The following is a 26,615-nucleotide window of genomic DNA, read 5'->3' as shown; positions in this document are numbered from 1 at the left end:
CATGTTTATTGATCCACACACACCCCCTTTCAGCACATGTAGCATAAATACTGGTGCTAGTTTCACTGTAAAGTCTCTGATGATGACAAACGGCACATAATTCTGTTCAAACTGTGGCGGAAGCGGCAGCGCCACCCGTCATGTGCTGTCCACACCTGCACGGCCTGCAGGGGAAGATAAGTCTCACTCAGCAGGAGCTTGCAGCGGATCAGCGGCTGTCGAAGCATTTTGGAAATGTAACCAGATGACAGCAGAGGGAATCCAGAAGTGTGTTTGAGAGAAAAGTACAGTTGTGCTCATATTTATTCATCCCCTTTCATTAAAGAAGGAAAAAAAAACAGCTGCTAGTAAAATAAGCTAAAATTGACTAAAGTAATAATAAATAAAAAAATTTATGAAAATCATGACATTATTTTCTAATTCTGGTTCAATAGAAATATATTTTTTTAAAAAGCAAACGTAAGATAATTTATTACATATTACATCACTCATAAAGTAATATTTAGTTGAACAATCCTTTAATGTTTCCGCTCCAGTCAGGTGTTTTCTGTTCCTCTCAGTCAGACTTCTGCACCTGTTGACAGGTATTTTGTCCCACTGTTCAACAGAAAAGTCTCTCATTTGTCCAGGACCCATTTGTTTGTTTGTTTTTCTTTTTTCAACTCAGTTAAATGAAAAAACAGTGTCTTATGTTACTACATTATATTTTTGCAAATTTTTAGTTATTGTTCCTTTTTTAAGTCTCCAGTTATTTGAGTGACTGTTGTAAATTCAGTCTTTTCTTTAATGAAAGGGGATGAAGACATATAAGCACAACTGTAGGTTTGATTATATTTCTGGGTTGAGTTTTATCATTTTATAATGATAGATCCTTAAACATTTGTTTCATAGCAATAGCTTGAAATGATGGTGTTATCAGTGGTTTCACATGGCTGTGGGGACGGGGGGGAGTTATAGCTTACTCTTCTATCCGGCGTTGCTTTTAGGGGTGGGAAAGTTGAATAAAAAAAAAAAAAAATCGGAAATCAGGATTTTTTTTCCCCACAATTTTAAAATAATTTTTTTTCTTTGTTTTGTTAAAAAAAATCTATTTTTTTTTTCCAAATAAAATGACTAATAAATTAGTCATTTTTATTGTTTTTTTTAATTTATCTTTTAACTTGTCTTCTTGGGCATTATAGCAGCAGAAGGATGGTCTGGCTACTGGGTTGTTTTTCATCATTGAAATCAAAAAAGGTGATGAGCAAAAAAAAAGTTTTCCACATTTTCTTTTTTTGTTTTTAAATCTACAAAAATTAGCAATATCGAAGAATTGTGAGAATCGCAATTTAAATCGAATCGGCACCCAGACAATTGGAATTGAATGGAATCGGGACAAAAGCACATCGTCACAGCTCTAGTTGCTTCCTGCACAGCTCTCTGAGCTCTCGGAATCGGATGTTTGTGTCGATATGATGTTTGGGTTTTCGGACCAAACATCTCCATGCTGGTCTGGTCTGTCCAAAGCACGTTGTTTTAAAACGCTGGTCTGGTTGTTTGAAAACGCCTCAGATGTGACTGCCAACCTGAAGCCATGCCGCTCTGCTCTTTTTACAGCAAAAAGTCTCTCCTGCAACTTTTCCAAACAAGTAAACTTGTTCAGCCTTTTTCTGTTTCTCATGCCATGACCTTTAACCTGCAACCTGCTGACTGAGGCCCGGAGGGTCTGAGATGTGGCTCAGGTGTGTCTTGCAGTTTCTCTGAGTGCTTCTCGGGCTGTCTGCTCCTGCGAACGGCAGCTGTGTTCAATCGTTTCCATCTGATGATGATGATCTCTCTCGCTGTAGCAGGATGGACTCTGTAAAGTTAGAAATGACCTCATACGTCTCCCAGACTGACGGATCCAGCTCCTGCTTAGTGCAGCTGATAGCAGATTGGCATTTCAGATGAAATGTAGGAGTTCAGATGGTGTTAAACAATGTGAAGTTGTGTAACGGCTGCTATTCAGAGCAGCGGTGTGTAAACCTGCAGACGTCGTCCAGCTGCAGCATCACCTTACCTCTTCTTCTCACTCCTTTACTATTCAGACACTTTATTTGCCACATGGACGCACATGCACGGTCCTCAAGCTTCCGTCTGGTTTTCATCCTTCTGGTTGTGAAGAAGAGAGGAATACAAGATAATTTTATTATCATGGGAAGATGGTTTATTTTGAGCTACCGGTACTTTTTTTTTTTAATCATAGTTTGAGTAGATTTGGGAAAAGCAGCTCCTGTTTGTCTTCTCTGTGTCTGTAAAGGGCTAGTTTGATGTTTTTGCAGATGTTTGGACCTTTTTTTCTTGCTGAAAGTGGGCTGATTGGTGCATGAAGCTGTCTCCGTAGGAAGCTGGACCAAAAGGCTAAGAGTTGGTATGAAGTTGGTTCCGAACGACCCGCATCGTGACTTTAAGGTCGTTTAGTCGAGTCCATCCGTTCTAAGCTCAATGGAAACAGAATGACGTGTTTCTGAAAACATTTATTTAACCTTTGGTGACCTTTCCGTTACCTCCCACTCTGCAGAAACAAGGTCTGCTGACATTTTGACTTTTATTCCTCATTAATCTTTCATTAATCTGAAATTCATCCTAAATAACTGGAAACTCCTCCTGCACAGATTTTTTTATCCTGTCTTCAACCCCAAACCCGACGATGCTGTCATGGTGTAACTGTGGCTTCCCGTGTGCCACATTTAGTTGAACATAAACTGGTATATGTCAGTGTTTTATTGTTCTGATGTAAGATATTTATAGTATCGCTGTTTGTTTCAGTTTGTGTGACAGGTCTGGTTGGACCGCATCACACGCTGCGTCGAACAAACACCTTCTTGTTTTTAGTTGAAGGAAAGAAACTTTCAGCTTTTAAGTGAGAGTAGCTGTCGCTGAGGAATGATGAGACTTCAGCCTGAGATGAGATTGTTGCTGTTGGACAGACGACAGATAGTCCAGCGGTTACGTCACCGACAGCTGAGGCTGAGACGACTTCTCCTCGCTGACTGATCCGAGTGGAAATCTTTGGAAATTTCACACATGATCGGCATTTCTAAAGACTCTGGGAAGTTTTCAACCCAACGAAATCCAAAATTTGCAAGGTATTAACTTGTTTAAACGTTTATTTAACAAACACAAACAAGGATTTTTCCATTGTCTGTAAGTAGGAAAGTAATTCTGTTCAGACGACATGAAGCATGTTGAGCTGGGAAAAACCATCCGGCGTTGGCACATTCCCAAACATCCATGAGGAATTTTGGTGCTCCAACATCCACAGATCGTGATGTTGCGAAAAGATGGTGTTTTAAAAGATTCAGTCATATTCTAAAGCTGTTGGAAGGACGTGAGACTGCCGCGGTACAGCTACGGGGGGGTCGGACCACCCTGGAAAACCATTTTCTGAATTTCACAAGGAGGAGGCTGCACCTCACCGCTGTGGAGCTCAGATGGACTGAAAGATCAGATGAGTCCACAAGCCGTTTACATGGTCGTTACATGATAATTAATGGAATGCAGTGCGTCTAGGTGCATTTTCTAAATCACATATCTGATAGATTTACATTTACTTTTGTAATACGTACAAAGGTTGTCATGGTAACTTCCTGTTGTTTCCAAAACGTTGCCATTGTTTTTCCTTTTCGTTGCATGTGTGTGTTCTGCTCACGCCAACGCTGGGAGGTCTCCAGCAGTCTGAGAAGAACACGGAAAGCAGGAGCTGAAGTGGATGCAACAGTAAAAATAAAGACTTTAAAGGGTCTTTATGATGCAAATTTCAGTCTAATTTATTTTAATATGCAAGAAATAATCCAGCATATTCCACAAACCCCGTCATTCATGTTGTATTGATCCTCTCAGATCAGCCTCTGCCAGAAACACGCCAACAGATTAAGCTCCGCCCCTTGTCCCGCCTGCAGGCTGCGTCTGATTGGTCAACTGCTAGGAGTGGTTACACTGAGCAGTGAAGGTGGGCGTGGCTTTCTTCTCATGAATATGCGCAACATGGAGAAGATGACCAATCACCGAGTCCCTCCGATGGGACGTCACTAAAATTTCACAGTAGAAAAAAAACTAAAACTAATTGTTTATGTCGCCATGGAAACCGAATGTAGGGAGAGCTGGACAACTCAAACCTGCGTTTAGGTGATTAAAAGATGCTATAAGACTGTAGAAAGCTCAGAAAACTAGACATAGCATCATAGAGCCGGTGTGACAGTAAAGCTGAGCAGAAGCACCATCTTCACTGCAGAGCAGTTCCTTCTGAAGCTCCGGCTATTTGCCTGTAATTTCCTGTTTTTACGAGGTTTCCAAACACTCGTGTGTGTTGCTACCGCTGCAGTGGATGTTATGCAACACCATGGCGCTGATGTGTTATGAGGGGAACAATGGCTCAAGAGGGATGTGGCAAAAAGCTGTTAGCGCTCCCCGACTTGTGCAAAAAAAAAAAACAAAACAAAAAACAAGAAGCAACTTTTGAAGCGTTTTTCTTTCTTTAGAGCTAAAATTCCTCTTAATCCATCAACAGTTCTGATTACAAAGAAGCTTGAAGTGTTATTAAAGCTAATTTGATGGTTTTCCAAGTCTTTTTCTGGTTGTTGATGTTGGTGTTTAAGTTTTTGTTTTCAGTCTTGAGCTTCTAAGTAACTTGGATTAACATTTATTCATCATGTGTGAGAACTGCCCGTGGAATAAATCCCGAGGGAAAAGATTGGAAGGAAAATCCGGATGCAAGACTGTTGTTGGTGGATTTTGTGAAAATGAATGAAAATTGAAGATTCTTTGATGACTTGCATAGTTGCCATGGTAACTAGCGTGCATATGCAGCACAGCAGAGAGGGAGGGGTTCGTACTCTTCCGCATGTCGTCACTTGTTTTGCTTTAAGTCAGGAAAAAAATGTTTTCTGAGAATAATTTTATAAAAACCGAAATATTAACTTTGACTTAAGATAAATGTTTAAAAGGTTTTTGGGTTTTTTTTAGACAAAAGAACTGAAGGTATGAGGAGGAGTCAAGTAGAAGAGTTTCTCTCCAGCTTCCTCTTTCTGAAACTGTAAAATTACTGAAGTCTTGCAGAGAAAAATAAACGTTTCAAAGCAACAATAGAAACCCAGTAAAGACCCAGTTAGCCTTTGTTTCCCCAGGCGTAGCAGATAGACACCTGCAGCGGCGACTCCTCAGGTGTTCCTGCACGTTAACACAACTGGCAGGAACCAACAGGCCTGCAGAGAACTGCATGAAGAGGTCCGTTAATGCTTACTGGACTGACTCCAGTAACACTCATGCAATGCTCTGAAGTTCCCGTTTTACTCCCAGTAAACATCCTTGTTTGAGTGGAAATGCAACCAGGTTGGAGCCTCCGTGTGTGTGTGTGTGTGTGTGTGTGTGTGTGTGTGTGTGTGTGTGTGTGTGTGTGTGTGTGTGTGTGTGTGTGTGTGTGTGTGTGTGTGTGTGTATCTGCCCCTCTCAAACAAGCCAACCTGTCGGATGGGGGGAGATGTCAGACAACAAGACCCTCAGTGGTTCAGTAAGTCTGAGAACGAGCAGAACGAGCGACTAGTGATGCGTATGTGGCCTGGTGATGTAACACCAGAGATGGAAAAGACAAATATGAAGGGGAGATAAAATCAGCTTGGACTCGTGTTCCTTCTGTAAACAAATGGAAGGATTTGTACAGAGGAGATTAATGGAAGACCCTTCCTTGCAGATCCCATTAAAATCACCTGAAGAACCAGTCTGATGTATTCCTGTCGGTTTGATTCACTTTTCGTTGGCAGGTTGATGTTTTATGATCCATCTGCTGCTAAAAATATGCAGGAAAACCAGTCTCCATGCTGGATTTGTACATCAGCATTTACCTGCCGTCAAGGTGCTTGAAATGTTGTGTTTTTGGTTTTGCATAAATGCTTCCAGGTGGGTGTTTCCTGAGGACAATGAGGCCTCTGGAAAAGCACCAGACGTGGCTGTAAACCGCTGAGAGGGGGGGGGGGGGGGGGTGTAAAGAGCCACTCCTTCTCTGTAGCTTCTCACCTGTTGTTGCTCGGATGTCTTTGAAACTTGAGACCAGAAGTTACAGTTTGGCTCTCAGAGACCAGGATCGGGATAAAGGCTGCTGGTGGCTGAGAACTGGGCCCACCATGACACATCAGAAACCCTCCTGACTGGTCTCAGGTGGGATTAGATAAGAACGCTGTTAGCAGGTCAGACGAAGCAGAACGGGTCGTCCAGCTGCTGCTCGTCAGCTTTGAGTCTGCGGTGAAACGACGAGGTCAGTTGGTGCAGATTCCAGTGTTGCAACTGAGCATGTAATGGACAACTTGGCACCGACTCGTCTTCCCTTCTGTCATTCTGGTCCTGGTTTTCTTCCATTGCTCTAACTTCTGCAGAAACAGCAGCGTGTTGGGGAACAGGGTTCGGACTGAGGATGGGGTTTCCTCACGTCGTCCTTGTTTCAGCTCTGATGCTCCTTTCATAAACTCAGCCTTTAATTATTCTCCAGTTCAGCAGCACAAAGAAAGAGGCTGTTGTAGTTTATAATAATAACTGGGGGGAAAAGAAGTGAAAGAACAGGATGGGGGAGGGTTTATGTACCTTGACATTGTGCTACTGCCAGATAAGGCTCACAACACATGATTAGCTTTTCCAGCTATTCAGTAAGGGCTCACCACTTCCGTTCATTTTTCTTTTCAGGATCACATGAACAAACATGCATTTCCAACGTCAAGGTCAGAGCAGAGCAGAGCAGCGCTGTAGGAAAGTTCTGACTCTGAAAGTGTTTATGAAGCATTTCTGTCTCTTCTCATGGACAGTTTGGTGGTGCAATCCACATGCATGCTATTTATCTGACAGCTGATAGGTACAGTCACAGGTGGGCTTGGATAGTGTTAAAGCGTGTCAGGAAAATGGTAGAAAATCCCTGATTTACTTGTTTCATCCCTCCATAATGGAGCTAAATCAGTTAATAGGAAGCAGCTCATCCTTAAGTTAAGTGACAATCAGCTAATGTGTCAGAATTACAGCTAATAAATAATTAGCTACTTGCTTTCCTGCAGCTTTAATCTCTCACATCGAACTTTAGCAGCGTGAGAAGTGTGCAGTGCAGAAGATCTCTGCACACACTGAGAAACAGCAAACTTAATGTGTCGCACACCGAAATAACGGGAAGAAACTCGGCTAAAAGACTCTACCAAACATCGGCATCCAAACCAAAAACAGTTCAAGCAGTTATGAAAGAATTCAGCAAAAACACGAACAGCTCTGATCATTTCTCCACAGGGACAAGCAGAAACTCTGCTGCCTGCAAACACGTCTGTCTCTTAACTCTGCAAGCCAGCAGACAAAAAGAACATTGTGCCTCGCTTTTCAAACTTATTTGAAATGAATCATGAAGGTCCTGCCAGTTTTCATGGCGATGAAGGTTTAATAGTGAAGTATTCACTCTTCCCAGTATGAACCACCTTGGATGCTTTCTGGGACCTCGTGGTGTTTTTAGGGTGAAATATGGGACTCTGACCACTGATAGCAGTGCTGATCAAGACATAAAAAGGTTTCTTAATATATTTAACAGTGTAAAACATCTAATAACACATCTGTATAAAGCATTTATGTCTGCAGTTCCTCACCAGACATCAGTACAAGGTGAATAGGGCTTCTGTCGTGTGAACTTACTCTGACACAGTAACACACATCTTGCTTCTGACGCTGACAATAAGCCTCGTGCAGAAGAGGTTTTCTCTCTGGATGTTTTCTGTGCCGCTTGGCCGGCGTATCAGCTAAATGCTCTTTGCATTCTTCTTACATTAAAGCGTGATGTGAACTGATGAAGGAACATCAGAAACTGCAGCTGCACGGTTCACCTCCTACTGTAGAAACGCTGGTGAACGTCGACACAGTTATAAAAGGAACAGCTGTCGCCGCGGGTTACAGACCGGCAGGGTGTGAGGTCACCTGCAACATTTTTCTTTTCAAGAGTTTTGTTAACAGCAACAATAAGGCGTGGTTATTTTCAGTTTGACATTACAGCATGTCACTTGTAAAGCAGTATGTGGACTGATGCTCAAACGACTCATTTAAAAAAGATTTTAGCAAATCAGACTAATTTTATGCCTGACTTTACTTAGTGGGAGGTTAAAAGACATTTAGTTTATTTGGTCATCCAGTGAAAGTTACTTTGAACGTTTTAGTTTTGAAGTTGCATAATTAGCGTGTTATTAACGTGCCTGTCAAAGCAAATGCTTTACAAATTACTGCCATTGTGTGACTGTAATGAAAAAGTCTCTGCAGGATGAGGCATCCCTGGAAACAGTGTCAGATGTGATTATTTCTTTATGGCTCTGAACAAATTTTCCTAAACAATGACAACCTATTTAGTCTCTAAACCCTGCAACGGGGCTTGTGGTCTGTTAGAACAAGTGTGTTATCTGCTGGCTATTAAACATTAACTGCTGTGGAAATGCTGCCTGTGGTGCAGGATGAAACTTGGGAAAGAGGACATATGCAACTGAAGCCCATAGTTTCTTCATCTCTGTAGACTAAAGATGAATAATGGATCATCTGCATCCCAGTAAGGCCATGCTGGTTGGGGAATGCTTGGTAGTGGGGCTGTACCTTCCTCCAGGCTTACTGGCAAGGAGTCAGTGTGTCTTCCTGGTGAGATAATGGTCAGCAGCAGACCTCTTCCTATGAGACTGAACTCTGAACTCGCCGGTGATTCCGGCTTCCTGACAGCTTGGAGATCTGGGAAGAATTCCTGGGACTCCACGTGTCTGGACCGATGCTACTCGCCCTTTCATCATTTTGCTTAATATAGAAATGAATTTGTTTGATATTTTCCGAGAAAATAAATAAGAAATTGTGATTCACACCCTGTCATGGATGAAAAGGGAGATGTCCCTTATCAGAGCTCTGAAACACTTTCTGGATTTGGTCACATTGATGGCAGTTACATTCTTGGCGCTCTCCTCCGTGTTGGTTTTCTCTCTCCAAAGTCTCTAAATGAAATAAAGTCTTAAAGTTTTAAGTGTGTTAAACCTAAACCCTGTTTGTTCAGAGTAATTGTGGAGATTCTAGCCAAACTTTCATATTTGTGGCTTGTTAGAAATTGCAGACGTGCCTGTTCAGAGTGTGAAACACGACTTGATTTTTTTCTTTTTGGCTGCTTTCTCTTCTGTTATTGACAACATCCTGAAATCCCATTCATAGCTGCAGTTCTCACTGGTTAAGTGGAGGGTGTGACTGTGTTTGTGCTAGCATGGAAAGGGTGTGTATTCCTGATAAAAGAGCCATTACTTAGCAGTCTTTATGGAGCCTTTCATTGCTCCACAGTGGAGTGATAGTGGGGGCTTGTTCCTCACTGGCAAGCCCAGACCCTTCGCCATGGGTCGGTCACCTCGGCCTCAATGGCAGGCCTGTCTGCCGGCCACATCTCACGACTTCCTGAGAGGAAAGTTGTTTCAGCTGCTGGTTTAACTGCCCTTTGCTCCACAAAGTGTGGGTGTTCGTGTATCTTTGTGTGTTTGTATGAGAACCAAGTGAACTAAGAGAACTTAAACATTGAGAAAATCTTTCTTTTCTCTCTCGCTTTGCTTAAAGGACAAGGCCGACCTTTTACAGTAGCTTTATGAACAATTTTGCTTTACCAGGAGTTTTTGCATCAGCTGGTCTTAAAATGTTTTGTGAGCTTGTTCTTTAGAGTCCCGGCTGAAATTTGACCTGCAGTTCCACGAGACGCTTCTGGCCAGAGGTTCATAGTGCCGGCCGCAGATTGTTCTTCTCCTGGTCAGCTTTTCTCTTGAAGCATTTGTAATAGTTTCCAACCACAGCCCTAAAACATGCATGCTAGGTTAACTGGTCCATCTGATTTCTCCCAAGGAATGAGTATTAGTGGTCATCACAGGGTGACCTGTCCAGTAAAGATGGGGAAAAAACCAAATATCAGGATTTTTTGCTTCACAATTTCAAAATTGATTTTTTTTTCCCAAATACATACAAACAATCCCTGATAAAATATTTGTCATTTTTATTATTTTTATTGATCATTTTACTTGTATTCTTGGGCATTATAGCAGTAGAATGATGGTCTGGCTACTGGGTTGTTTTTTCCTAAGTGAAATAAAGAAAAATGACGAGCAAAACAAGTTTTGTACATTTTTTTTTTTTTCTGTTTTTAGTCAACAATCCTACAACCCTAAATTGGAATAAACGGAGAAAATGATTGGATGAAGATGTTTACAGATCTGTTTATCACACTCCAAGCACACCAAAAGGTAAAAAAAATATGCCAAAGGTAAAGAGCCTGTGAATGTCACCAAAACTTGCTGAAACTTTGGAGGAAAAAGTTAAATACAGTAAAATGTTTCTAAAATATTCTGGAGTTATTAAGTAGACATATTTCACAACTTTAACATTTTAGTGAAAATATACACAACTCGACACGTACATTTCGGTGTGGTTCACTTAACTTCTGGTGTGTAACACATTTTCCTACTTTTTCGCCGCCTCTATCGGCTGTTCACTAAAACTTTCCATCCAGCCTTGCATGGGCAGAAAGGAGGAAGTGCTGCTCATTTTTCAGTTAACCACACCCATGTCAAATGTCTGACCAATCACAAAGCTGGCCTGGGAGCCCCATGAGAAGAACCTGCTCAACTGATGTGTCGACCTCCCAAACCGGGACCATGAGAACTGATGAGTCGAATCCTCGTGTGGAAAAGAAGTGTGAATGCACAACTGGACTCTGATGAACCTAAAAACGTTGGTCCTCGTTCGCTTCATGTGAAGTGGACAACAGCACGGAGCAGAAATAGAAGTTGCCCTGCATCAGCCGATAAATGATTGAATTGTCTCTTTCAGTAATTGTTTTTTGCAGCGCCCCCTCTGGCGAGGAGGGCAATAAGTTATCTAGAGGGTTTGGTTCGTTTGGTTGCAGTGTGGAAGCAAACTCTACTCTGGTTCGACTTTTTGATTTGCTTTAGTTACAAAAATCAGATAAATGTTATGAGTTAACAATGTCAAGGCATCCTCGACTTTTCTGGGCTCAGATTAATTTTCTTTTATCTTTCTGTGTTTTAAATAAAGATGTGTTGGAGTCATCATTTTTATCTTTCAGAAAGAGCTCACAGATTTTGCCCTTGCAGCTTAAGCAACACAAGTGTGTGTGTGGAGGGTGGAGGGGGGTTGTCTGAAGCAGGAAAGGAATCTTTTAATCTCCATAAGGATATAGTTAACCTTGTTGTTGCCTGACAAGGACCTTAGCTACAGAGGAGTGGGAGTGTTTTCTTAGCAGATGAAAAGAGACACTGTTTGGCTTTTTCAGAAGGCCACATTTGATTCGACTCTGAAATTCTTCACAGCCGCTGATAAACTCATGGTTTCTCTGAAATCAGACGGCCTTTCTAAAGCACAGCAGACGCTTTTTAAAATGCTTTTAATCATTGATGTAGGAGGATGTGGCGTTTTTAGGTTTCAAGACAAACTACAGTGAAGGCCGTACGGTTTACATCTCCCATCTGACTGGATCACACGTAGAGGGAGATAATTAAATCTGTTAAATGACCTCAACTAAAAGTGCAGAAATAAAGCAAAGTTTCTACACTTTTAATGCAGAAAATAGCAAATGCTTGTGAACACACCAAGCTGCTGTAAATGAAATTTTCTTCTGAGTAAAGGAAAAATGGAATTTTTGACCTTTTCAGTGTCAGGTTTTGTTACATGCTCGCATACCACTGCAGGTTTGTGCCTTTTTTCTGTCAAAACCTTCACGCCAACCAAACGTGCATTAAATATGATTTAAACTGGCTTCATTTGTAGTCGCTGGTGTTGGAATCCAGTCCACCGAGGTTGACTCGGCATGGGAGCTCGGCATGGCTTCTCTGTGGCCGAGGGCTGACTCAAACTCACAGCAGGAATGTGACTTCATAATGTGGCCTAAAAGAAATAAAATGTCACACATAAAGTATGCTGAGAACTCTGAGGAAGGGCCGTGGGGGAGTCTACGTGTTTGTTATGATGGAACCTCAAACAGAGGAAGGAAAGGTCTGCCTTTTCACACCTGAACTTTATATTAGTGTTAATGTGCAAGAAGCTTGCACAAGCAAAGACGGAAAGGTTTTTTTGGATAAGAATTGACATATGAAGCAGTTGGTTTGGGCAGAAAAATCTAAGATCTTTAAATAAACTAACCGTCGCAGACCTCAACATCCTGAGACAGCTCAGTCAAAGCAGCACTTTGAGTTTCTGTTTCACATCTTTGCTCCTTTTAACGTTTTTAAAATTTCTTTCTTTATATGTTCATAAGTGTCATTGGTAATATAGGTGTTATTTTAATTCATCTGTCTCCTGGATCTTGTTTTTCAACTTAATCCAGAAAAAGTCATCATTATACACCTCTGTGCAGGAGTTTTGATTCAGATTTCCCATCTTTGTTTTGCTTCCAAGCACTTAGATTTTATTTCAATCTTTTGAAGCGGTTATGGTTGACAACTTCTTCAGATTTTCTGAAGGTTTTTCAGTTTTTCTTTTGACCATGGCTGCCTTTCGACCCCTTAAAACAATGTAATTTTCCCCTAAACCTTTCGTTAAATAAGACTTGTTGTTGACCAGCTGTCAGCTGTAAAAAGCAGACATATCTAGAGGACATTACATAATTAAAAATGATGTAGCTGAACACATTTAGATCCTGTGTGAAGAACTGTCTAAAAACAAAACAAAGGTAACCCGGCTTGTAGCTGTCTGATATCTATGGCTTGTATATGTAGTTTGTATATCTGTACAATTGTAGTAGTGTAGGGATTGTGTTTTTTTGTTTTAAATTTGTGTGACTGCGTACCTTCCATTATCTGTATTTTCTTTCTGTTTTTACTTAAAAGCCCATCGGGGGGCAGGAGTAGCAAATTAGCTCAATGCTAATTTTGTGCAACACATCAGTGGTTCTGAATTTCCTCTGTTCCTCACTGCATTGTCCCTGATAAATAAACTGATAAATAAATAAAATGAGGTATTTTGCTGGACCCTTGTGGAGGTAACGGGACCATTTTGGAGCAGTATCATCTGCTACTGGAGTACATTGCATATACATTTGCAACTTGTCTGAAATAAGAGTTTACTGAATCTACAGATTTGATTAAAGCCTGGATTGGTGTACCTCATTCATGTGTGCAGAATCTTAGGTTTCCAGTGGTGTTTAACACGTGTACATGGAAGGGAATCTGAGTAAAATACACACTTATTTGTGGAATAAATGTTTTTCACAAGAGTTTTTGTTGAGGCACTTAACACTGAATCATTTGTCAATCATTCACATGGAAAGGCTCATAACTCTGGGGATAAACCAAGGCTGTTGAAGACACATAACATGCAACTTGGCAAAGAACCAGTTTTAAAATGGATCTTTAGGCTCTTTGTTACTGGCAGCCTGTCACTAAGATGCATCATTTGTTTCCATTTTCTGGGAAAAATAGCAGAGAGAGCAGTTTGACAGCCAGAAAGTAGGGTTTTTGCTACCCTAACGTATGCATGCCGTCCAGTATGTCCTTAAAACCTTCAAGGAAACAAGACAAGAGGAAGACTGGAGTGTCAGGACTAGAAAACTAACTAGAGCAGGTGATTAAATAAAATAAATAAAATAAAAGTGATGCCTTGAAAAAATGAGAGAAAATCCTGACCAAGAACCTGAAAGATGCATCTGAACCTTCAGTTGATCTACTGTTGGCCGAAGCGTCATCAGAAATGGTCTCTATGGAGATATGGCTGCCTAGAAGCCATTCTGAAGGAATGGAAACAGAGAGATTGGAATGAGGTGTGTCACATGACACAAGAACTGTACTGAAGATGAGTGGCAGAAGGTCTGACAGACAGATGAATTCTCCCTGGATTCTGGACCTCAACCCTACAGAAGTGGGGTGGGATCATCTGGACAGAGAACAGAACAAAAAGCAGAACCATCTTTGGAAAGTCCTTAAAAAAGAACTATAATTGGAGAACTATATTTGTAGTGAGTTTCCTCTACAGGGTGGCCGGGCTCTCCCTTAGAGATAGGGCGAGGAGCTTCTGTCATCCTGGAGGAGATCAGAGTAGAGCCGCTGCTCCCCCCTATCCAGAGGAGCCAGTTGAGGTGGATCGGGCATCTGGTCAGGATGCCTCCTGGACCTCCCTGGTGAGGTGTTCCAGGCACGTCCCTCTGGGAGGAGACCCCGGGGAAGACCCAGGACACGCTGGAGGGATTATATCTCTCGGCTGGCCTGGGAACGCCTTGGGATCCCCCCAAAAAGCTGGCAAATGTGGCTGGGGAGAGGGAAGCCTGGGTTTCCCTGCTTAGACTGCTGCCCCTGCAACCTGATGGATATTTGTAAATAAATCTGTAAAGCTGATATTACAGTTTCTTAATTTGATGCTTCATAAAAGAAATAATTTGGCAGAAATATTTTCAAGAAAATTAAGTTCCTTTTATCCCTGCAGGTGGATGGAGGCCTGTCTGGACGAGGAGTTGCCCCCCACTACGGAATTGGAGGAGGGCTTGAGAAATGGCGTTTATCTGGCCAAACTGGGCAACTTCTTTGCCCCACACACAGTTTCCCTGAAGAAGATTTATGACCGCGAGCAGACGCGTTATAAGGTGAGCAAAAAGCGTGTTATGACCTTTCTGTTTAATGTTCCAGAGTTTTCTTCTCCGTTTTGTTCTTGCAAATGTCTTTAAAGTCAGGATGAGAAAGTTGTAGGATTATAAGGAGAGATTTTAACATCTGTTGCGTTCAGTAGTTGTGTTTTTAGGCCTGGCCAAATAGTTTGGCTGAACTGAGCCTAGTTTTATAGGCTCTGATCCCAACATGAACACTGAAGGTTTTATGGGAGGGTGAACTACATCTTCATTCTGAAGTTTGCTTCTCTTTCACAGGCGACGGGTCTCCATTTCAGACACACGGACAATGTCATCCAGTGGCTCAATGCCATGGCAGAAAAGGGCCTTCCAAAGGTGAGCGTCGTCACAGATTCTGTCAGCATGCTACATTCAGTTCAGGGACAAATCAGTGAAAAAGCATTAAAATTATTCTTTTTTATTTCTCCTAAATGAGTTTTTTCTTTTATAGCTTCTGTTTAGACTTTCAGGACCAAACTGCTTTGTGTCCTTTCAGCTGTTAACTGCAGAAACATTCAGATTCGCTGATCGGTTCGGGACGGATTTACATCTTTCCACTGCAGTTGTATAAATCATCAGCTCAGATTTGGATTTTGTTTGAGATAAAGCGGCAGCTGTTTTACCATGTGACGACTTTTCCCTCAGAGCTCTTCATGTGAAGGGCAGTCAGGGAAACTGAATGTTAACATTCAAGGTGCTTAATCTCCACTGAACTTTATGATCTACAAACTTAATGACTTCAGATGTAGAGCATTATATATATTTGACGTAGGTTTGCATTGCTTGGTCATATTTCAGCGTAACTTTTCTCTCTCATCTGGTTTGTTTTGTTGATTATCTGCTGTGTAAACAAATCAGATGGTCCAGTTTGTTTTGTTTGCATGTTTTCAAGCTAATCTGTATTTGTCATCTGACCTTAATTTGTTTTTTCTTCGTAGCGATTCAGTCTGAAGCTTGAACTTTTAACTCTTTAAAGCCTAACCCAATGAAAAATGAGGAGAAAAGTCCAAGTTTTTCCATCTGAACGCTGTATTTTTCCCTTTTAATCAGGTGTAAGAATATAATTAGCACTTTTTTTTGTATATTTACCATTTTTTAACCGTGTGATATGTCAGTTCTTATAGTATGATCTTCTGGCTTCTGGTATCTGCCAGGGCAAAAGACAAGCATCAGATTGTGTACAACAGTAGTTCCCAAATGATTTTACTTGAGTACCCCCTTCATGCACATATTAAATAGCCATGGACCTCCTGCCCCATGCCGTGCTGAAACCATGCTGGTTTTATGCCTTCAAAAGTGAGATTTTAACCATAAGTACATCTTCTGACCGAGCTGCGTCCTTCCATAAAGCCAAAGTAAATGAACAACATACAGCCTGACTTCTGGTCCTACATCAGGGACAATGTGTGGACATTAATCATAATGGCTCTGAGTGGTCAAAGCCGCTGGGACTCCCTTGTGCTGTTTGGGGACCCCAGGTCGGGGAACCACTGTTGTTCCCCAACCTGGGAAGGTTTTAATAGTTGTTGTTGGGGGAGACATGACCTTAGTATCTCTGTTTCTAGAGACAGGTCTGGGGAGTTACATTCCCGGAAGGGGCTCCTCTTGGTGGAGCCGCTCTGTGAAAATCTACATTTTGCCAGTTTCATCTTTCACCTTCAGGACTAGCCAGACTGGTCTCTTATAAAAAATAGGCTGACAAAAGGCCGCCATTTAGGGCCTCACAAAACCTACGAAAATAAGTGGCAGAGCACCCAGGCGGTCCTGATTAAAACCAGCTCAGAGGTTTCGACCAGAGGTGGGTCCACGGCTTGTAAGCTGTCCCATCAGCGTTTCAGGGAAATGAAAACCAGTATGCTTTTATTTTTTTTAAAGATTTACGCTTTGGAGTGACGTTAGCAGGTTTTTACTGAAGAAGAGCTGATGTGATCCTGCAAGATCTGCTAAAGAACGTCTCACCTGGTAACAGGGTCTTCAAAAACTGTGGTCCTGCAAGTTTTACATGTTTTCATGTTTAAACGGAGCAGAATGTGATAAGCTGTTGCATCCGTTTGATTGGAATCAGGTTTGTTGGAGCAGGGAAACATCTAAAACCAGCAGGACTGTGGTTTTAGCGTGAGCGAAGCTAACTGCTTGTTCTATCCTGAGAACTTTCCATGCTCTCCAGGCACACTTGTGTTGGTGTGAAAAGGAAAAAAAGCATCACAGGAGCCGTCGCTATCCTCCAAAGCTCCATCTCGGTTGCAGCATGCGGCGCGTGAATGCACATTTAAGTGTGTAATCCACTGTATCAGATAACTGCTGAGACTCCTGCACACAAGCTGTGACATGATGGAAATGATGGCGTGCTCTTCTGGATCTGCTGCTGTGATTAACACATTGTCCCTGACTGTGTTGCAGATCTTCTATCCCGAAACGACCGACATCTACGACAGAAAGAACATGCCGCGCTGCATCTACTGCATCCACGCTCTCAGGTGTGTGAGCTTCATTTCACCGTTAAGCATCAGTTCGTGTGGCTCTGAAGGGAAAACACAGGTAGACCACCGCTGAGACCTCCCCTTCTGAAACACATGAAGAGGTCAACAGATGGTGTGTTGTCAGCGTTTGTTGATTAAAAACACACTCATTCCTCCTTTACTGGATTGTGACGTTAAAAAGATGAATTTTCCTTCTGCTCACATCTGTGAGCGGAGCGTATTTCAAGTCTGTGAAGTTTTTATGAGGTGAACCGTGCAGTTTTTCTGCAGAACGGCGTTCAGTGGAAACGGATATGAAGCGCTTTGTTTTTCCGGAGCGTTCCACCTCAGGTGACGGGGATGCAGAGGTCGCTGAAGTCAGGGAGGTGGCGAGCAGAGCAGCGCCATGATGTAGACATCTGTGCAGGCTTCAGATCATACCCTACGAGGTCGCGAATGAGTTTCCTCCGCATGGGGGCCGGCGGTGGTGATCCGGATCACTGTTTGGATTCAGGAACATTTTAAAGAATTCTGGCCCTTGTTTACCTACAAAACAGGCTTTTTCAAGATGTAAATAATCATTTCAATGCAATTCTATGAAAATGAAGATGTCAAAATATTTTATTTTGTTTTCCTATTGAGGCAAATTCTGTACAGCTTGGATATGACGCTATAGCTAAGTTTGAATGTTTCAAAATAAATTAGTAAGCTGTTAAGCTTAAATTCAGCTGGTTCAGGAGTCGTTCTTTTAACTTACTAAAGGATGTTATGTTGTGACTGACTGGGAATCAGGGTGACATTCATATGATGCAAATGAAGAGAGAGGGGTAAAACATACGGGAGCCCATAAAAAGAGCTGCGTCAACTGGAAGCATAGATGGTGGAGAAATACAGAAATAATCGGGACTCATCAAAAAAAATTATTTACAGATTAGTCGACTATTAAAGTGATCGTTAGTTTCAGCCCTAATGCACAGACATAACAAAGGCAAACGGTGTGATGGCGTTGCTGATGTCTGAGACGGCAATCAATCTGAGTTGTTGTGTCCTTATCTGCTAGTAAATATGACGTGTGTGTGTGTGTGTGTGTGTGTGCGCGTGTGTGTGTGCGCGCGTGTGCGTGCGCGCGCGCGCATGCATGTATGTACATGTATGTAGGGGGGTATGTATGTGTATATACGTGTATGCATTTATCTCTTTCTCTTCTTTTGTCTGTTTTCTTTTCTGTTCTCTTTCTGTCTCTCTTCTGTCCTCTCCGGTCCAGCAGCATAAACTCTGTAATACAAACAATTATCCAAAACAAATAGAAAAATAAAATAAGAATCCAGAAATACAATGGGATCATTATATCTATAAAAGTTCCCCTTGGCAAAATAAATTTTCTCAGCAGGACACAGCATCCAGAACATCCGTCTGCTTGCAATTTAACAACAACAACAAAAAAAGCCGTCTATCAGGTCTCAGGTCTTTTGTAGTGGCAACATGACCGCTCTCCTCTGTAAACAGGTCAAACTGTGGTAATAAAAACTCACTGATTGCTGTACTACAGTATGTGGCTTAGTTTGGTTTCTGGACCGCATCACAGTCTGCCTGTTTCAGCATCTGTTTCTTTCCCTTAAACTTACATGTCTTCTAAGGATAGGATGTTTGCTTGACCCATCAGTGTCTACACCACCTTTAACCTCCTCACATGAGCTCATTCACAGCGGTGAGACCAGAGGATGAGCAACCTGTAACTCGACGCCTACAGGAAGCGACTTGTCGTGTATTCAGTAGAATATTGACCCCATAAGGGATGTTGCTGAATAATGTCTTGTGGTTCTCTGCTCTTGTGTGACTCTCACGTCCTGCTGTTCATCCTCATGTTTCCATAATCACTTTTCCTTGTCTCTTTTCACAGCCTGTACTTGTTCAAGCTGGGCCTGGCCCCTCAGATCCAGGATCTGTATGGAAAAGTGGATTTTACTGGTAAGACTGAACAGGAGTCTCTGCATGTTTCTCTCATATTAAATCCAGACATTACAAACGTCACCTTGTTGAGGCGAACGTGGGACTGAGCGGAGTGGGGAGCGTGGTCGGCCACAGCGAGGAGGAGCCGCTGGAAATGTGAAAGTCATTAGTAATTATGAGAGCTTTTCCTGTCAGTTGTGTTCCCGCTCAGCTCCCCGTCTCAGAGCCAGCCTCTGGAATCTGATTATCACACACGAGCCAGGAACAGTCTGTCTCTACAGGCTCTCACTTCCCCTGCAACCCCCCCTCCCGCTTCGACTCCCCTGTTTTTCTTTAGTTTTTTTTTTTCCACGGCAGACCATGAATCTGTTCCTTCTGCTCTGTCTTTCTCTCCCAGAGGAGGAGATCAACAACATGAAGAGTGAGCTGGAGAAGTATGGAATCCAGATGCCCGCCTTCAGCAAGATTGGCGGGATCCTGGCCAATGAGCTCTCAGTGGATGAAGCTGCATGTGAGAGAAGGGGGGAGGGCTGAGATGTCACGGGGGAAGGGCCAACATCTTACGGGCGGACTTTACAAACCTTAGTGCTAGTTGTAACTCAGAGATTAGAATTTACTGACTTCATGGGTCTGATAAGATCGAGTGATGTTTTCAAAGCAACAGAAATGAGTTCGTCTGAAGCGCTGCTGTCCGTTTCATGCAGGACTGCAGGTTTCAAAAGCTTAACGTAAAACTGGATCGGATTTGAGTGTAAAGACGTTGAGTTTATTCTTGCATCTTCCAGTTCAGTCCAGTTTTGTTTAAAGCAGCTATAAGTAAAAACAAAAATGTAAGAATAAACTAAAACACCAGTAAAATGTGTGCACATCTTCAACAAAGGAAAAAGATATCCATAAAAGAAAACAATATAAACCCATAAAGATGTAGAAGCATCATGTTAAGTGTTAGAAGCTGAGAAAATAACAGCGTTTTAAGAAGGAGCAGACAAGAAGAGGAGGCATATTTAATGTTGGAGGGCAGCTGGTTCCTTGGTTCTGGTGCCGCCGCAGCAAAAGCCAGATCCACTCTGCGCTGCAACAACTCAGAGCTGCTTGTTGGAAGAGCAGGACTGAGCTGAAGATGGGTTGCTGCTTATGCATTTAAGGAATTATAAATTAACAGAATACTTTAAAATGTACTCTGAAACACACAGATAGCAGGTTCACATCTCCAAACCTCTCCGTTGTGCCTCCAAGACACTTCAGAATTTCCTAATTTTTAAAGGATTTGTCTTCTTTAAGATAAGAAATGGTTTCTTACCACAACGTCCGGCCCAAGGGAAGAAAATACAGAGTAAAACGGGGGCCGAGAATCGAGCCCTGTGGCACCCCAGAATGGTCATTCCATTTTGGGGGTTTTATTGAAATTTATTTGGACTTGATTACTTTTAGGCACATTTGGACTCAGTTTGTTAATATTATATTAAAAAGGGGAAATAAAATAAAAATCTGATCATGTAGGTAAAGTTGTGCTAATAAAGACAACAAACATGGTAATATTTTTATTTCAATGTGTCATATCGAAGCAAAATGCCTATAAAGGCTAAATTAATGGTAGCCAAGCAACAACATCAGTCTTAGACCCTTAAAGAACAATAATTTATTCCTATCCAGTTGTTTATTCCCAAAAAATTAAAAGCTTTCAGTTTTAGATGTTCTATATAAAGAAAAAATGAAATAAAATCATTAAGTAATCATGTGTGTGGCATCAGAACCAAATGTTTGCTTTATTAGAGAATATGAAATTACGAAGTAAAATAATCATTTTAAGTGTAAATCTATTATTTACCAGTAAAAAAATGCAAAGATAAAAATAATCATTGTATTTGCCCTTATTATAAATATGGTTAAAAGCCAGAAATATGTAATGTTCATATTATATTATGGTCTAGCTTATTTCATTGATTATTAAAGACAAATCCAGCTTTCCAACCTGGCAACCCTGAAGCCTGCTAATTAACACCTTATCTCTGGTTTGTTTATTCCATGGAAAAAGTCATCATGTCTGTGTTTTATCGTTCTCCTGCTGGGATCGAACGTGTTAATTAGTGCGCCTTAACAACGCCGACTTAGCTGTTTTTTTCATCCTGCAGTGTCACATCACTCCTCTTTTACATTTAACCAGTAAACAAAGCAGTTTCTGTTTTCTGACCATTACCCAGTATGTCCCGGCATGTCCAAGTGTGTTTCCTCATCGCTCCTTCCTTCCATCCTCAGTACACGCCGCTGTGATCGCCATCAACGAGGCTATTGATCAGGGCGTACCAGAGGGCACGCTGGCTGCCATGCACAACCCCAATGCCATGCTGGTCAACCTGGATCCCAGCTCGGCCCAACAGTACCACGACACCCTGTACCGGGCCAAAGGAGAGAAGGTGGCCAACTCGCGCAAGCGGGTAAGAGCTTTCAGAGTTCGGCTGCAGCGGATCCCAAAGTGTGTGTTCTGAACTTTACTCCTGAAGCGCATCGTCTTCAAGAGAGCATGAAATTCCTCGAATTAAAAAGTTCTGCACACACTTTTTTTTTTTTTTTTTTTAAATTAAATGATAACTGAGCGTGCTGCTGGTGGATCCGGACAGTCTGGGCATGAGTTGGAAGCTTTCTGACGTGAAGCAGCAGAAGTTGCAGACAAACAGCCATGTTCGTGCACTGAGAGATCTGAGACATGAAAACAAAAGTACTTGTCTGAAGACAAAGCAAACTAATGACCAAATTACCTGAAAATACTTGAATAAATGAGCTAAATTCCCCTTTGGACAGGTATTTATCGTAGCAGGTGTTCTGCAGGATGCTGGCTGTTGCTCATATTTCTGGTTTGTTGCCTGCAGCAAATGGAGAATGCGGAAGCAGAGAGAGATGTCTACGATGAGCTGCTCACCCAGGCTGAGATCCAGGGCAACATCAACACAGTTAACGGTCAGTCTCGCAAACATAAATGTGTTTACATGTTGCCGTTTCTGCTGTGCATTTGGGAAATGTCACCTTCTCCTCCAACAGTGAGCAATGCCCTGAGTGCAGCTGAGCAGGCTTTGATGAGTGGAGATGAGGACAAGCTGTATGAGGCTCTGAAAGCCATGGGCATTCAGAACCTGCAGCCTCACAACAAAAGCTGGTACCTCAAACAGCTGCTGGCCGAGCGAGAGGGCAAAGAGCAGGTAGGGTCCGGCCCGGATGGTTGCTTATCTGCTCCAATCGCTGTGCTTTTGTCTCACCATGCCAACCCTGGTTGCAGGCATCTCCAGGAGAAGCGCTGAGTAAGGATGAGCTACAGAGCGGGGTGGATGTGGCCAATGAGATTGCAGAAGCTTACCAAAAACGTGAGCGGCCTCAAACATAAAATAAAGATCAGGAGGTTCGTGTGTTCTCATAGTTTCCCGTCTTCCTGCAGTGCTGAAAGCTGTGGAACGCATCAATGGCGCCATCAGAGCGGGCGTGCCGGAGAAGACGGTCGAGGGGCTGATGAACCCCGACGCTCAGCTGCCGGAGGTTTATCCCAGTGCTGCAGACCTGTACCAGAGAGAGCTCGCCAGTCTGCAGCAGCAAAGCGCAGAGGTACTCCAACAGTCCCCCAGAAAAGCTACTTATTAATATATATATATATATATATATATTTTATTTTATTTTAAAACTTAACTTTACAACTTATATATGTTTTTTTTTAATTTAACCTCAAGGTAAGTAAGCAGAGAAACAAAAACAAGATGTCATTCTTTTTTTTTTGTTGATGCTTAAACAGATTTTTTAAATATTATTTCATGAGTTAATAATAGTGTAAAATATTTTTTTTCATTATTTTTTCATTACTTCAGTTATTTTATTTTATGTTGTTTCAGTTTTTAATTATTGTTATTTATAATTATAATTATTAATTTTAATTAATAATTTATTATTCATTATTTTATCAATATTAATTATGATTATTTAAAAATTATTATAATCATTATAAATCATTTTTATTTACAATTTTATTCATTTACTTATGTTGAACCGATTTTTTAACAGGATCTTTCATGTTGGATTATAATTAAAGTTTAATATTTGCATGTTGAAATACTTAAAAACTGTATTTATTTATAAAACACATGGTGACTTTTCTGGCATTAAAAGGTGAAATAAAAGAAATTAACAGTTGGAATCAGCTCCCAACTAAAAATGTTATTTTTATTATCGTACCATAATTTCAGACTTACTGAAGATTTGGACGAAGTTCATTTAGAGGAGAGCTTAAACCTTTATTAACATCCTTTTGAGGCTGACATGAAGCGTGTCAGCACGTTTCTGTTCATCTTTCCCGACTCGGCTCTTGCTGAAACTAAAACACTGTAAACCTGTTGGAACATTTTGTCACCATATTAGCTGTGAACAAGACAAGCAGGCTGAAAGCTGCGATTATTTCTGTCCCTCAGGGTTCCCTGTCCCACCCCGAGCTGCTGGTTGCCGTGGAGATGCTGTCATCAGTGGTGCTGATGAATGAAGCCATGAACGTTGGAGACCGAGCTGCTCTCTGGAAGCAGCTGTCGAGCACCGTGACGGGACTGAGTAACGTGGAGGATGAGTACGCGCAGAGGTGAGCCGACGCTTCGCTGCGAGCTGTCGCTTCCCGACGCTTCGCTGCGAGCTGACGCTTCCCGACGCTTCGCTGCGAGCTGACGCTTCGCTGCGAGCTGACGCTTCCCGACGCTTCGCGGCGAGCTGACGCTTCCCGACGCTTCGCTGCGAGCTGACGCTTCGCTGCGAGCTGACGCTTCCCGACGCTACGCTGCGAGCTGACGCTTCCCAACGCTTCGCGGCGAGCTGACGCTTCCCGACGCTTCGCTGCGAGTTGACGCTTCGCTGCGAGCTGACGCTTCCCGACGCTTCGCTGCGAGCTGACGCTTCCCGACGCTTCGCTGCGAGCTGACGCTTCCCGGCGAGCTGACGCTTCCCGACGCTTCGCGGCGAGCTGACGCTTCCCGACGCTTCGCGGCGAGCTGACGCTTCCCGACGTTTCGCTGCGAGCTGACGCTTCCCGACGCTTCGCTGCGAGCTGACGCTTCCCGACGCTTCGCTGCGAGCTGACGCTTCCCGACGTTTCGCTGCGAGCTGACGCTTCCCGACGCTTCGCTGCGAGCTGACGCTTCCCGACGCTTCGCAGCGAGCTGACGCTTCCCGACGCTTCGCTGCGAGCTGACGCTTCCCGACGCTTCGCAGCGAGCTGACGCTTCCCGACGCTTCGCAGCGAGCTGACGCTTCCCGACGTTTCGCAGCGAGCTGACGCTTCCCGACGCTTCGCAGCGAGCTGACGCTTCCCGACGCTTCGCTGCGAGCTGACGCTTCCCGACGCTTCGCAGCGAGCTGACGCTTCCCGACGCTTCGCTGCGAGCTGACGCTTCCCGACGCTTCGCTGCGAGTTGACGCTTCGCTGCGAGCTGACGCTTCCCGACGCTTCGCTGCGAGCTGACGCTTCCCGACGCTTCGCTGCGAGCTGACGCTTCCCGACGCTTCACTGCGAGCTGACGCTTCCCGACGCTTCGCAGCGAGCTGACGCTTCCCGACGTTTCGCTGCGAGCTGACGCTTCCCGACGCTTCGCTGCGAGCTGACGCTTCCCGACGCTTCGCTGCGAGCTGACGCTTCCCGACGCTTCGCTGCGAGCTGACGCTTCCCGACGTTTCGCTGCGAGCTGACGCTTCCCGACGCTTCACTGCGAGCTGACGCTTCCCGACGCTTCGCAGCGAGCTGACGCTTCCCGACGTTTCGCTGCGAGCTGACGCTTCCCGACGCTTCGCTGCGAGCTGACGCTTCCCGACGCTTCGCTGCGAGCTGACGCTTCCCGACGCTTCGCGGCGAGCTGACGCTTCCCGACGCTTCGCTGCGAGCTGACGCTTCCCGACGCTTCGCGGCGAGCTGACGCTTCCCGACGCTTCGCGGCGAGCTGACGCTTCCCGACGCTTCGCTGCGAGCTGTCGCTTCCCGACGCTTCGCTGCGAGCTGACGCTTCGCTGCGAGCTGACGCTTCCCGACGCTTCGCTGCGAGCTGACGCTTCCCGACGTTTCGCTGCGAGCTGACGCTTCCCGACGCTTCGCTGCGAGCTGACGCTTCCCGACGCTTCGCTGCGAGCTGACGCTTCCCGACGCTTCGCGGCGAGCTGACGCTTCCCGACGCTTCGCTGCGAGCTGTCGCTTCCCGACGCTTCGCTGCGAGCTGACGCTTCGCTGCGAGCTGACGCTTCCCGACGCTTCGCGGCGAGCTGACGCTTCCCGACGCTTCGCTGCGAGCTGACGCTTCGCTGCGAGCTGACGCTTCCCGACGCTTCGCTGCGAGCTGACGCTTCCCGACGCTTCGCGGCGAGCTGACGCTTCCCGACGCTTCGCGGCGAGCTGACGCTTCCCGACGCTTCGCGGCGAGCTGACGCTTCCCGACGCTTCGCTGCGCCCTCCGATGTGATGAGTTTAGTGTGTTTCAGGCGGCTGATGCATCGCTGTGCTTGCCTTCAGGTACATGGACGAGCTGATGCGTCTCAAAGCGGCAGCAGGAGAGGAAGGCTGCGATTTCCTGACCTGGAACGACATTCAAGCCTGCATCGACCAAGTCAACCTGAACGTGCAGGAGGAGCATGAACGTACGAGACCTTATTATTCATGTCTTTATGTAATAAATGAGCTGATTTATTCATTTCCAGCTCAGCTAATCTGCATGAAATATAATAAATTATCTTTTATTTTCTTAGCTGAGTGAAATCCGATCCCCTTCTGTCATTTCCACTCATTCCTGGCAGGAATCGCCGCCATCGGACAGATCAACGAGGCCCTGGATGAAGGGAACCCCATGAGGACCCTGGACATGCTGCAGAACCCCTCAGCCAAGCTGACAGATGTGGACCCGTCTGTGGCTCAGCACTACCACGATAAACTGCTGGAGGCCCGCAGAGAGAAGGCCCACGTAAGTCCGGTTTCCTTCTGAGCAGGAAGTTCTCATCAGGTTTGGCTGGTTGGGGACCGCTGCTGTGTGCATCTACCGTTCCACTCAGTATTATGCAAACCGCTCATGCAAACAGTCTGGCTACAGTTACACCCAGACCGTAGTTTTACTGCAACTTCAGCTGTGGAAAGTTTATTTGACTTCATATAGAAGAGCTTCTAGTGACCTGAGTTAGAGTTTCAGTCAGGAACATGTACTGCAGGAGTTCCCAAGTCCGGTCCTGGAGATCTACCATCCTGCAGATTTTACATGCATCTCTTCTCCACCTCACCTGTCCTGTTACCAGACCTCTGCACAGCTGGATGACTTGCAGATGAGGGAATGCAGGTGTGTTGGAGAAGGGATGCAGGATAGTGGATCTCCAGGACTGGACCTGGGTACCTCTCCTGTACCAGATGTCCACACCAGTTACCTCCTTTACTGTCTTAAAACCTGTGAGTTTCATGCTGTTCTCATGTAACTTGGAGCAGCTGCTGCTGTATGCATGGAGTCATTGCTATCAGGATGTTTTCACTGTTAAAACCAACAAAACAGGCGAGGATAAAAGTTTTTTTTTGGTTTTTCAGTTTGTTCAGA

The 26,615-nt window shown here is 43.9% G+C and overlaps 1 protein-coding gene across 1 annotated transcript in view; it reads left to right on the top strand.

Moving 5' to 3' along the window:
- Positions 1-26,615, top strand: part of iqgap1 (IQ motif containing GTPase activating protein 1) — a 64,084-nt gene that overhangs the window by 9,810 nt on the left and 27,659 nt on the right. Inside the window, exons 3-15 of the mRNA XM_079244623.1 lie at positions 14,455-14,611; positions 14,891-14,968; positions 17,033-17,109; positions 18,992-19,059; positions 19,439-19,552; positions 21,298-21,476; positions 21,909-21,996; positions 22,078-22,235; positions 22,313-22,397; positions 22,469-22,632; positions 23,487-23,647; positions 25,556-25,680; positions 25,837-26,000. Of these exons, the coding sequence (XP_079100749.1) occupies positions 14,455-14,611; positions 14,891-14,968; positions 17,033-17,109; positions 18,992-19,059; positions 19,439-19,552; positions 21,298-21,476; positions 21,909-21,996; positions 22,078-22,235; positions 22,313-22,397; positions 22,469-22,632; positions 23,487-23,647; positions 25,556-25,680; positions 25,837-26,000 (1,618 nt within the window). The remainder of the gene's footprint in view (positions 1-14,454; positions 14,612-14,890; positions 14,969-17,032; positions 17,110-18,991; positions 19,060-19,438; positions 19,553-21,297; positions 21,477-21,908; positions 21,997-22,077; positions 22,236-22,312; positions 22,398-22,468; positions 22,633-23,486; positions 23,648-25,555; positions 25,681-25,836; positions 26,001-26,615) is intronic.

Source organism: Telmatherina bonti (assembly GCF_933228915.1).
Source record: "Telmatherina bonti genome assembly, chromosome: 1".
NCBI classification, from domain to species: Eukaryota; Metazoa; Chordata; class Actinopteri; order Atheriniformes; family Telmatherinidae; genus Telmatherina; species Telmatherina bonti.
This window is presented reverse-complemented; position numbering and strand designations above follow the sequence as displayed.